The sequence below is a fragment of the Lithobates pipiens genome, unplaced genomic scaffold, assembly GCF_037356315.1.
Source record: "Lithobates pipiens isolate NorthernLeopardFrog02 unplaced genomic scaffold, aLitPip1_a1.2 Scaffold_18, whole genome shotgun sequence".
Classification (NCBI taxonomy): domain Eukaryota; kingdom Metazoa; phylum Chordata; class Amphibia; order Anura; family Ranidae; genus Lithobates; species Lithobates pipiens.
Window position 1 is genome coordinate 253589827 of NW_027507758.1, and position 13234 is coordinate 253603060.

The 13234-nt window shown below is 43.5% G+C and overlaps 1 protein-coding gene across 1 annotated transcript in view; it reads left to right on the forward strand.

The window, feature by feature from the left end:
• Window positions 1-13234, forward strand: part of AHI1 (Abelson helper integration site 1) — a 420928-nt gene that overhangs the window by 356087 nt on the left and 51607 nt on the right. The window contains exon 20 of the mRNA XM_077486810.1: window positions 9529-9587. Within this exon, the coding sequence (XP_077342936.1) occupies window positions 9529-9587 (59 nt within the window). The remainder of the gene's footprint in view (window positions 1-9528; window positions 9588-13234) is intronic.

Sequence of the window (13234 nt, forward strand, 5' to 3'; positions counted from 1 at the left end):
CGGTAAAAAAAATAAAGCTGTGATACTCTCTGGGAAGGGAAAATTGAGACCAGTATCCCCTGTTTGAGAATCTGATCCCATTCAACATTTGACATTGGTCCTACTTCCTGCTCCCAGGTTACGCTATTAGTCAGGCCGTCATGGTCTATGATTCTATCCCCAAGACTGGCATACAGTTGAGATATTACTCCTTTGGACGATGCCAGGGACATTATTTGTGTGAGAATAGGGATTTGGGTCCACTGCACCCTTTGAGATCCAAATTGTGTCTGTACTGCATGCCTGACTTGGAGATATTTATAAAATGAGTTATTGGATAGATTAAATTCCTGCTTCAGATTAGCGAATGATTTCATAGCATTGCCTGCAAATAATTGGCTCATTCGAGTGATCCCCTTATTCACCCATTCCCTAGATCTTTCAACTTTAGTTAACTCAATCAAATTCCTATTATCCCACAGGGGAGCCAGTTCTGGCATCCTAGAAGGCCCTGCGTCATTTGCCAAAGTTTGAGAATTAGATTTGTCGCTGGGCAGCGTATAGTGTACTATTTGGACATCCCACCATCATCAGCTTGCCACTGGGGTTACCCCCCTTAGGACCCCTCCCCCTGCTGGGTGTTGTAGCTGGGATGCCAAAAAATAAAGTCTGGGGTGTGGAACCGCCAACCCCCCGCGCGCGCGCGGCAGCTGCAGTGTCCGCAAGTGAATCCTAGCCTGTCCTCTTCTCCAAATGAGGTCTCTGAATAGGGATTCTATTTTCTTAAACCACTTAAGACCTATCCATAGTGGAGCTTTGTGGAGAAGGTATAGAATCTGGGGCAGCCATACCATCTTGACAAGGCTGCAGCGTCCCTCCACCGAAAGGGGAAGGCGGCTCCAGATGTCCGCCTTATGCTTCAGCTTCAACAGCAGAGGGGCTAAGTTATCCTCAAGGTACAAATTTACATCCCTAGCAATCCAAACCCCCAGGTACTTTCGTTTTTCTACCACCTTAAGTTTGGGAATATCACTTGGTATACAGCTGGCACCTGTGTCAATCGGGAGTAAGGCCGATTTCTCCCAGTTGATAACTAGGCCAGAAATTTGGCCGAACTCTCCAACCATGCTTATCACCGCTTTAAGTGATGTTTGAACATCTCCAAGGAAAAACAAAACATCATCGACAAACAATGCTATCTTATCCTCCTCCAATCCTCTCCTAAAACTCTGTATATTCATATTAGCTCTAGTAACAATGGCCAATGGCTCAATTGCTAAAGAAAAAAGTAAAGGAGAATAGGGGGCACCCCTGTCTTGTAGCGCTTTCCAACTGAAACATATCAGAGTATTCATTGTTAATTTTAATTTTCGCTTTTGGGTTGGTATAAAGTAATTTCACCCAATTGATGAAAATATTCCCAAACCCAAACTTTGCAAGCACACTAAAGAGGTAGTCCCATTCAAGGCTATCAAACGCCTTGGCTGCATCTAGCCTTACACGCCATGAATCGCATAGCCCCACCTCGTGTAAAAACCGGGCTAGTCTACTCTCCTCTGTTGCTACAGGGCAATTTACTGGTGGAAATCTATCCAAGGATCTATCCAAAACTTCATTAAAGTCCCCTACCACTACTACTGGGATTCCAACTTTATCCAATATGAACATTGTTAGTTCATAGAGGATCTCTAATTTAAAAGGGGGTGGAATATAAATATTCGCTATCACATATGGTTTATTTTCAACTAAACAATGTAAAAAAATATAACGACCCATAGTGTCTACACGGCTCCCATAGCAAGAAAACAACACTTCTCTATCAATCAAGATGCTCACCCCTCTTGAATATGATGAGTATACGGAATGGTATTGTGTCTGGAATCTCCGGCCACGGAGCAATGGAGCCGCCTCACCAGTCAAGTGAGTCTCCTGTAGACATAGTACTCCAGGCCCTTTACCCTCCAATGCTGACACCAGAGCCCTCTTGGCCGGAGCTCCCAGACCACATACATTCCATGATATTACACAAATTGTTTAGCCTGCATCCTGTCTTATAAAAAACATGTTCTAACAAGGGCAAAAAAGAAAGGGAGAAAAAAAAATTAAGGAAAAAAGAAAGAGAAGGAGAAAGGGAAAAAAAAAGGAAAAGAAAAAGGGAGAGAGGGCAGAACCCTTTAGATATCAAAGGAAAAAAAAAACATCTAATGAGAAAAAGTGCTATTAATAAAGATTTACCAATAATCCCCATCGTTGCTAATGTGCCAATCCCTCCCTGTCTTTGGTTTTTACCCCCTTTCGTGTAGTTTCTCCTCATATCCCCTCTCATATAGTGGCTATTTAATCACTTACCTATAGGTGTTTGCTCATTATATTGCTCCCTACCCACCCCACTTGTTGCCTAGTTCTCTGAGCCCCCCCCCTCCCTCCCTCCTTCTCTGCCCATCAGGGCTTCCCCCTAGGGGTATGCCCATGACCTTCCTAAGTTCCTCCCGCCACTTCCTTACAAAAATTATACTGAATGTGCTTAATATAAGTTGAATCCAAAATGGGGGGCTAAACTGCACCCTAACACTCATACCACCATACATTTTAATCCCCCCAATGCTGTTCTGCCCCCCCCCCCACTGACATAAATTGACCCCACCCCGGGTGCTAGTGCTCCCCTCCACTCCTAATACAGGTAAAATAACCGCACGTGATAATCCAAAGTGTTAATACATCAATAAATACAAGAAAAAAAAGGAAGAGGGGAGGGGGGATGGGGGATGGAAGAAAGAAACGCAATATTGCACGCTCTCCACTAGCCCCCCCCTTCATATGTAACCCACTACAAGCTAGGTTATCGCTTGACTATTTCAAAGAAATGTCCCAATTATATAAGATTATCAGTCTTTTTTGTTTTCTTCAAGCCATTGAGCTGCATCAGATGAGGAGTTAAAGAAAAAAGTCCTGCCAAGTGCAGACACCCTTAGACGAGCCGGGTACAGAAAGGCATATTCTAACTTGTGGTTAAGCATGCTGTGCTTGATTGGAGTGCATTCAGCTCTGCGTTTCTGGAGGTCAGGCGAAAAGTCAGGGTAGAAAGAGACCTTGGTGCCATCAAACTTGATGTACCCCATCTCCCTGGCCCTTCGCAGCAGAACCAGCTTGTCATTATAATTGCGAATTTTCATAAATATCGGCCTGGGATAGACCCCGCATGATGGATTTTTGCAGGGGCTCTATGAGCTTGTTCAATCACAAATAAAGAGGAAAAAATTTCCCTTAACCACCTCTCTAGGAAAATTATTAAGTTCAGGAAGGCCTATTATTCTAATGTTGTTTCTGCGATTCCTATTTTCCATCTCGTCCAGTTTAGCGACTTGGACCTTAATTGTATCCTTAAGCCATTTAATTTCGCTCTTTAATGGGCTCAGCTCATCCTCAACCTGGCTTACAGGTACTTCAAACTCAGAAGTTCTTTGTACAGTTTTACACAGTTCTTGTCTCGTAGGAAGTAATTCCTCCTTTATGCATTTTAGTTGGTTATCAAAACTAGAGATTGAATCTTTGCACTCATTGATTGCATTCAAAACCTCTCGCAGTGTAGGTGCACCCTCCAGTATTGCAGAAACAGGTGTGGGGGTCGGTGCAACCTCTGCCAGAACATTTGCAACAGCAATCTCAGATTTGCCTCCCCCCAAACCCTTAGTACTCGCAGTTTTAGTAGTGGAAGGAGTAGATGGATTGGAGGGGGCACGGCCTTGGCTCTTTCTATCTACAGAGGAATTCTTCTGTTCTTTAAGCTGTGAATTTAAATGCTGAGAGCTCACCTTATTAGGCGACACTGAAGCTGAGTGGGCGTATCTCTCCAATTTAGTAGCTGCAGCAGATGCCATCTGGTTAGTCTTGTCTTTTGCAGAGCGGGTTATTTGAGACCCCTCCTGTGGAGGATGTTCCTCTGGTGGCCTTTTTCTAGACATAGCAACCTTGCTTAGCAGGGTAAATATAACCCTTATTTGCAGCGGAAAAAAAAAATCAGAGTTCACAGCATCTGCTGCCTGTTGAAATGTACTGCCGGGTTACGGAATTCATATACGATGTCCTGGAGCCTTATCTCATACTCACGGCCAGCTCACTTCGCCAAGGCCTCTCTGCGGTGAGCGTCTTCTGGGGCACCCACAGGATACCTCTGCTATGAGCCCCAGCAGCACTCTGTGCCTAGCTCCTCCACCGCTCTCAGGTTTCCACTCGTGCGGCGTGTGACATCACCTCCGGCTGTACCCGGTATAGCTCGGTGCGGGTCAGGACAACTCGGGCCAACTCGGAGTATCTCGTTCGGGGAACCTCGTAGCACTCAGCTAGCCCACACTGTTCCGCATAAAGCGAGGGGAGGATCATTCAAACTCCCCGGCGTGTCAACTCATAGAGGAGGTGGAGGGGGATCTCACAGCATCCTCTCACTCCTCGCTGCTCATCGCACCTCACGCATCACACATCCAGTCACGCCCCCCTGCATGAGGAGTGCATCATCAGATGTGTGTGTGTAATATTAATATAAATATATATATATATATATATATATATATATATATATATATATATATATATATATATATATTTTAGTAAGTCTAATACTTTGAGTCTTGACTAAAAATGTTTATTTTGGTTTCTAACAGGAGTTTCACTGGAGGACAACCCTGAGTTTCTGTTTTATAACAACTGTTTGCAAAATAGAAAATATAATTTTTTTCATGAAGTTTTTGTTGGTGTTGCTGACCTCTGTAAAACAAGTTTGTTTTACTATGAAAGCGATTCAGATTTTTCATTTTTGGTGTGTTTATAAGAAAAAATGTAATGTGCCATATATTTGGGGGTCTATAGCAGAAAATGAAGCATGTGACCTATTTATTTGAAATCCAGACAGCAAAATTGTCATTAAACACAAGAGCTGAACCTTCTCAGGTTTTTTTATTAAACAGAATGGCTGTTTAAGACCTTCAGTTACGATTATATATTTGCACTTTCAATATATTCTATCAGTTAGATCCAAAAAAAAAATGCTCAGACTATAGTGTTGGGAGAGAGGAAGGGACATTATTTTTTTTTTAAAGAAAAACTATGATCGTATTGGGTAAAAAAATTTTAAGTTTGTAAGCTGATGTAAGCTGTTTGCAAACTTATGTGTTATATACATACTGTATAAATATATTACATGGTGGTTACAGTATAGAGCGCAAAATGTATACATGTATTCTTAGTGCAAGCTTTGTACAAATAAACATTTAAAGTGATTGTAAACTACCAACTTATAAAACAACCTATTCAATTTAAAATTGAAAGGAAAGGTAAAACAGTTGTGTATAGATTTAAAAAAATATATCATCAAGACCTTCTTGCCCTTTTCTTAACAGTGATTACATTCCCTCTGTTCTCAGCTGTATAAAAGCTGAGGGGAAGGGAATCAACAGTACACTGGTCTTCCCAGTGAAAGGCTGTGCAGCATGGGCATGTCTGGACAAGTCTGATCATTGGAGGAGAACAGGCTGAATTCCCAGCATAGCTTGAAACCTGACCATGCTGTTCTTTCATGCCTAACGTGGTCAGTTTTTAATAGGAAAGCAGAGGGACTGACAGGAACATCAGGGATTTCACACAAAGCAAGCAATACAATGAGTACAGGAGACTTCTCCATACAAGTCTATGGTAAGGCAGGCACATATCAGGAATATGAAATGCTGGGATAAAAAATCCCTTTAATACGTACTGTAATACAGAATACCCACAGCACTATGGGTTTTCTAAAGAAAGGGAATAGCAGTAGCATCACTCTCAGATTACACAGTAAGTATCTTTTATTAAATCCTGGAACGTAGCTTTAGAGAGGTTGGAGTTATGAAAGGGATGCATCACTGCTTCAGTTTGCTTGTGTGTAAATTTCAACTTGATATTTTGGGCATGAGTGACAGGAAATGTGCCAAAGAGCTGGGGGAAGGTAGGCTGTTTCTTCTCTTTGCTTTTGGACATTACTGCTGCAAGTACATAAAATGATGATGTTAAATAAACTATTTTTTCAATAAAGCTGATTTTCCTTTTAGTCTATTCAAGCATTCACTTCATAAAAGAAGCAGAATATAAATGATTTGTTTCTATGTTTTTAAACCATCTTTTTCCCATATACCAGATTATTTACATGGACTTTGCTCTAGAAAAATGGACAATAGTGTTGATTTGGTAGAACATGGTAAATATTTGAGACTTGTCATTGCTGCTGAATGACGTAGCCTTTATTCATCAAATTTGCTATTGGTAAACATTAGAATATGTCCATAAGCTTATTCTGCCAGTATTAAGACGCTGATAATAAAGCTGTTTTAGAAGTGCTTCCTGTGGAAATACTACAGACTTATTCCGATATTTGGTTGTGATTGAATTGACATATTGTTTTTAACCTATTGTGCTTGAGAAATGCCTCATCACCTTTTTTTGTAGTTTTTTGATTGTGCATGAAGTAAAAAAAAAGGTTAGGTTGATGCAACATATTCATGCTATAGAGTAGGAGTCTCCAATGGAGGGCCCTCCAGTTGTTCAGGAAATACAATTCCCATCATGCCTAGTCATATCTGTGAATGTCAGAGTTTTAAATGCCTCATGGGACACATAGTTCTGCAACAGCTGGAGGGCCATAGTTTGGAGATGCCTGCTATGGAGGTTAACACAAATCTGTAAATATATAGGATAATGACAGCAATTGTTAGTTTAATACCTAATCACATCTAATGAGCATGTGTATGAAATGTAACTAATTGGGATCACTACTCACTTTTTCTACATTGATCCTTCATTTGTTTGTGCTTGTGGTCATTGTAGGCGCACGTTTATTGGCATATTAATGTATAAATCTACTTATATGTCATTGATTGGATGTATTTGTGGTTAATGTAGCAAGTCCCTGTTGGGTTACCTTGTTGCAAAACTTGTTAATAATGGTTTAAAACTCATGGAAGCTACAATTATTTACACACGCTGTAAAGCCAGTCATAGACATGGGAGGCTAGTTGGATGTGTAGGCATGATCTGAAAGCACTTGGTCATCTGTGCTGGCTGGCTGGCTGGCTAAATATGAATAGTCACATTGGGCAACCATACTGTATAGGTGTAAGCCTATGTAGCAATATGGGGGAATCGTACTGCAGGTAACTTCAGCGCTGGCTCATTGGGAGGGAATATTGGCAATCGAACAAAGTCTTTTTAACCTATCCTATTTTCCCCAGGATGTATAACTGACAGTATCTCCAAAAACATTAGATTTTCACCTCATCTGGCCATTCAGTGCAACAAGTGAAGCCAATCACTGAGCTACTTAAGCCTAGTACACACCGGCCGAATATCGGGCGACATCGGTCGGTTCAATAAAAATGTGTATGTCGGCCCATGTGTATGTCAGCTGGTCTGACAGAAGCCGAGAGTTTGGCCGGCTTCTGTTGGACGAGCATGCTGTAAAACCAGCAGCCAACCTGCTCCCGATCCAGTGCTCTCTGCCAATAGCTGAGCGCACTGACTGGAGTGTTCTGTCCCCCTGTTGGAACACAACAGCTCAGCAGGAGAGATTGCTGTACTAACATTGTATTGTTAGTACAATGGCTCTGATCTGAGTTGTCAGGTATATTTTCATTCAAAACTAGTGGTTTTAACTAGGCTTAAAACTTTCATACAAACACTAACACAATGCTAAAGTCTAATTTATCTTATCTAGTTTCAATAGCAATAGGAGATTTTCTTCCTGTAGCTGACCCACAAGCAAGATTTGAATCAGATTGTTAACTTGGAAAATCTAATTACACATTTTTTTGTGCAGTACGCTTGTTAGGGAACTACTCTTCTGCATGACAGGGGTTCTTGGCTGGAGTAGTGGGGTAGATTAGTGCAATGCTAAAGTGTTTGGATGTGTGTGTGTATAAGTAAGGGGGATAGGCTCAACTGGTATTGGCAGTCGTAAAATACATACATGAGACAGGGACACCTAGGAATAGTTTGATCAGGTTTGAGTCACCAACAGTCCATAGCATAAAACAAAGAAAACATTTGCCATGGCCCCCAAGGACATCTGTTAGTGATTTAAAGTAATTGTCAAGTGCGGCGCTGTTAATGAAATATAGGTAAAGTGCTACAACCAATAAGAGACTGTATGCAATAACAAAGTATCTGTATAAATCTATACTGTGATAATCCAAATAAAGTATCTGTGTAATAATAAACAGTGATAGTCAAAATATGGATGTAAATAAACAATAATCAATAATGATATATATTGTGCAAAGAATACTAAGTCCCATCTGTACACAGAAAATCCAAATAGGTGTTGTAAAAACTCAAAAAGTGGGTGGTGACACTAAAACTATCTACCATAATAGAAGCAATAGTAAAAAAAAAAAAAAAATACTATAAGTCCATGAAGAGTCCAAAGAGTGCCGTAGATACTGGAAAAACAAGTGATTTGACTGAAGATAACCACCACCTTATGGAATGAGGCTTACCGGAAGCGATGGACCCAACTAGGCTTATGCCCACTGAGTCATTAACACTTAACTGTGTAATCACTCCTGGGGATGTTATATCTCCAAACTTCCATACACATCAGACGTTTGAATTAGACTCTTCCATATGTGGATTGTAAAGGGTTCCAAAATATTGTAGCCAGGTATACACTGTGAGTCTCTCCTAGGTTACATATACCAAAAAGGAGGAAATGGAGCCACATAGTGTATTACCGTTATATAAAAAATTTTTATTCAATAAAAAATGGGTACTCACATGTGAGAAGACATAAAAGGCATGCATATTAAAATCCAGGCAATTCTGGTGTCTCGCCCGACGCGTTTCGCCTTAAGGCATCATCATAAGGCCATTCCCCAGATGATGCCTTATTTCTGTGTACAGATGGGACTTAATATTCTTTGCACAATATATATCTTTATTGATTATTGTTTAATTACGTCCATATTTTGACTAGCACTGTTTATATTTACACAGATACTTTGTTTATTTGGATTATCACAGTATATATTTATAAAGATACTTTGTTATTGCATACAGTCTTTTATTGGTTGTAGCACTTTACCTATATTTCATTAACAGCGCTGGACTTGACCATTACTTTATATTGCTTTAACAAAATAATTCTGTATACATGTAGCTGCTTCATTTTGTTTTAGATAAATCATGGTACACTTTCATGATTGTTTGCATATTAGCGTGGATTCAATTTGTATTTATTTTTGATAGATCTCAGAATATTGGGACCCAAAATGTGTTCTACAACTTTAACCTAGAGTGAGTAATTTAGGTGTGGACAACAGGATACCATCCTCAATAGTCTACAAGTTGAGTACTTAGAAGTTCGACGTTGTGGCTGTTGATTGATGATGCTCACCATGCTTTTGTATGTGACAGCTCTAGTGATCCTTCCACAAGTATGCATTGTTTTCAAAACATTAAACTACTGACTAGGTCCAACATGACAAAAAACAAAAACAATTTTTGTCCTTTTTTATTTATTTTTTTTTGCAGGTGGTTTCAGCCCAGTTGGACAGCAACTTAGTAGAACACCATCAATCAGACTACAGATGGTAAGTTATTTTTATAATTTACAGGAACACTTTTTGTAAATATTTTTATTGTTAGAATTGCTATTTTAGTACTTGGATTCATGAAGATCTGACTACATTATTAGTGTGACAGATGTCACTAAAGAATCAGTGAAAAAAAAAAGACATAATACAATTTTGTGAAGTAGCACAAAACATATTTCTTGCAGTGTTTTGGCAAGTTACCCTGTTGCATGTCACTAGAGTTTCTTTAGAATACACTTATTAGTTATATAGTTATATGTATTACACAGGCATAATTATAAGCCTAGAAAGTGATTGATTTATTACGTAAGTGAGATCTGAGCAGTAAGCTAGGATGTTGCTTGAATTTCATACACAACACCTGTTATTAGAAAGCTAAGTGCTTATTTTTGCTGTTTAGGTTAAAGAGGTATATGATCAATCATTGCTGACTGAGTTACCTAGCAGGTCCAGATTCCTTTTAGTGATTTGAAATGTCAATCTGAACATATTACAACATATTATACAGACAATTGTATTTTTAAAACATCAAATAAAATTAGAAAAATGCTATGGCTCTATAATCTCTATAAAAAAAACTCTGTCATATGCCTTTTTTAATTCAACATGATTTGGGGGACAGCATTTCAACCAAGCAGATTTTACATCAAATATGTAGGATTCGTGTTCTGAGCTCACAAGCCAAGCTCCTGGATGCGTAGAAACAGTATTATTACATCTGGGTCTCTTTAACCATACAGACAAAAAAATTTGCAATGAAATAGGGCCCATTGGTTCAGGGGAACTATTAGGCCGCGTACACACGCGCGGACTGTTTGCCCAACCTTGTTCGTCAAACAGTCCGCTCAAAATTTGCATGAGCGGACTTGCCCACACACGAGCGGACTGTTTCAGCAAACTGTTTGCCAAACAGTTCGCTCAACTTTTGAAATGAACGGACTCGCCCACGTAAGGAGGAGGCAAATCCGCCCATTTCGAGCGCGTGTACAGGTAGGCGGGGCCCGCGAAGGAGACGTCGCGGGCTCCGCCGCCTGGAATGGGCTTAAAGGGGAACCCCAACGCCGAAAAAAATCGGCGTGGGGGTTCCCCCAAAGTCCACACCAGACCCTTGTCCGAGCACGCTACCCGGCCGGCCAGGAAAGGGGGGCGAGCGAGCGCGCCCCCCCTCCTGAGCCGTACCAGGCCGCGTGCCCTCAACATGGGGGGTGCCTTGGGGAAGGGGGGGGCCGCGCGGCCCCCCCACCCCAAAGCACCTTGTCCCCATGTTGATGAGGACAAGGGCCTCTTCCCGACAACCCTGGCCGTTGGTTGTCGGGGTCTGCGGGCGGGGGGCTTATCGGAATCCGGGAGCCCCCTTTAAGAAGGGGGCCCCCGGATACCGGCCCCCCACCCTATGTGAATGAGTATGGGGTACAATGTACCCCTACCCATTCACCTGTGAAATAAAGTACAAAAAAAAACACAACACAGGGAAAAAATATTTTATTGCACAGCTCCGGGGGTCTTCCGTCTTCGGGGGTCTTCTCGCCGGACTCCTCCGCTATCTGTGTGTAGCTCTTTTACTAGCGGAGGAGCCCGGCTTTCTTCCTCCCCGCCGCCGGCCTCTTCTCCCGACTTCGGGGGTCTTGTCCCCCTCTTCGGTTCTTCTGCCGGGCCACCGCGCCTTCTTGTAGCTCTTTTGCAGGCGGTGGCCCGGTCTTCTGTCGCCGCTGCCTTCCGTTCTTCTGTCGCCGCCTTCGGTTCTTCTGCCGGGCCACCGCGCCTTCTTGTAGCTCTTTTACAGGCGGTGGCCCGGTCTTCTGGCGCCGCTGTCGTCGCCGCCGCCTTCCGTTCTTGTTCTTCTTCTTGTTCTTCTTCTTCTCCTGGAGATGTTGACTCGACGAGCTCTCCGGCCGGAATGCCAGGGACACGCTCCGCTGCCACTTATATAGTGACAATGGGGCGGTGTCACATGGTATATGTCACATGGGTTGGTCACATGGTGACCCCGCCCCCTTACGATGTCATAGTCCCCATGTGACATCAACCCATGTGACCAACCCATGTGACATATACCATGTGACACCGCCCCATTGTCACTATATAAGTGACCGCACAGCGCGGCTCTGGCATTCCGGCCGGAGAGCTCGTCGAGTCAACATCTCCAGGAGAAGAAGAAGAAGAAGAACAAGAAGAAGAACAAGAACGGAAGGCGGCGGCGGCGACGACAGCGGCGACAGAAGACCGGGCCACCGCCTGTAAAAGAGCTACAAGAAGGCGCGGTGGCCCGGCAGAAGAACCGAAGAGGGGGACAAGACCCCCGAAGTCGGGAGAAGAGGCCGGCGGCGGGGAGGAAGAAAGCCGGGCTCCTCCGCTAGTAAAAGAGCTACACACAGATAGCGGAGGAGTCCGGCGAGAAGACCCCCGAAGACGGAAGACCCCCGGAGCTGTGCAATAAAATATTTTTTCCCTGTGTTGTGTTTTTTTTTGTACTTTATTTCACAGGTGAATGGGTAGGGGTACATTGTACCCCATATTCATTCACATAGGTTGGGGGGCCGGTATCCGGGGGCCCCCTTCTTAAAGGGGGCTCCCGGATTCCGATAAGCCCCCCGCCCGCAGACCCCGACAACCAACGGCCAGGGTTGTCGGGAAGAGGCCCTTGTCCTCATCAACATGGGGACAAGGTGCTTTGGGGTGGGGGGGCCGCGCGGCCCCCCCCTTCCCCAAGGCACCCCCCATGTTGAGGGCACGCGGCCTGGTACGGCTCAGGAGGGGGGGCGCGCTCGCTCGCCCCCCTTTCCTGGCCGGCCGGGTAGCGTGCTCGGACAAGGGTCTGGTGTGGACTTTGGGGGAACCCCCACGCCGATTTTTTTCGGCGTTGGGGTTCCCCTTTAAGCCCATTCCAGGCGGCGGAGCCCGCGACGTCTCCTTCGCGGGCCCCGCCTACCTGTACACGCGCTCGAAATGGGCGGACTTTCCGAGCGGGAACAGTCCGCTCATTTCGAAAGTACAGCGGACAGGCCCACACACGGGCGGACTGTTCGCTCAAACACAGTTTCAGCGGACAGTTTTTGGGAATTTCCGAAAGACTTTGTCCGTCCAACTGTCCGCTGAAACTGTCCGCTGAAAGCCCACACACGAGCGGACTGTCCGCCCAAACACTGTTCAGCGGACAAGGTTGGGCGAACAGTCCGCCCGTGTGTACGCGGCCTCAGACCTATGGCTGTTTTGTTTTTTACCCTGGAGGAAACCAGCATTAACTTGAGGACGACGGGTCTGAGAAGTCAGGAAAAGCATCAATTCAAACAAGGCATACCTGTGAGGGCTCTTTCACACTGCCCCGATGGGCATTGGTCTTAGCGCAGGTGCAGCGAATTAATGGTGCAGTTATGCACATATACATGCAAGACTTCTGGCACCACTATTTAGAGTGAATAGTGAAATAATTTAATCACTCTGACTTTTGGACCACCAATATATTAAACAAGTGCTGTAAGTATGGCAGGGTCATATAAAAGTCTGTACCTTGAGCCTAGCAATGTCTTGTAATAACACTAGATTACATATACTCACAGGCTAGCTATTTTACTTTTTCACTTCTATTAGATACTCCAAAAGATTTGAAAGGGAGTGAAGGTGGGGGTTATTGGTAAGATGGTTCA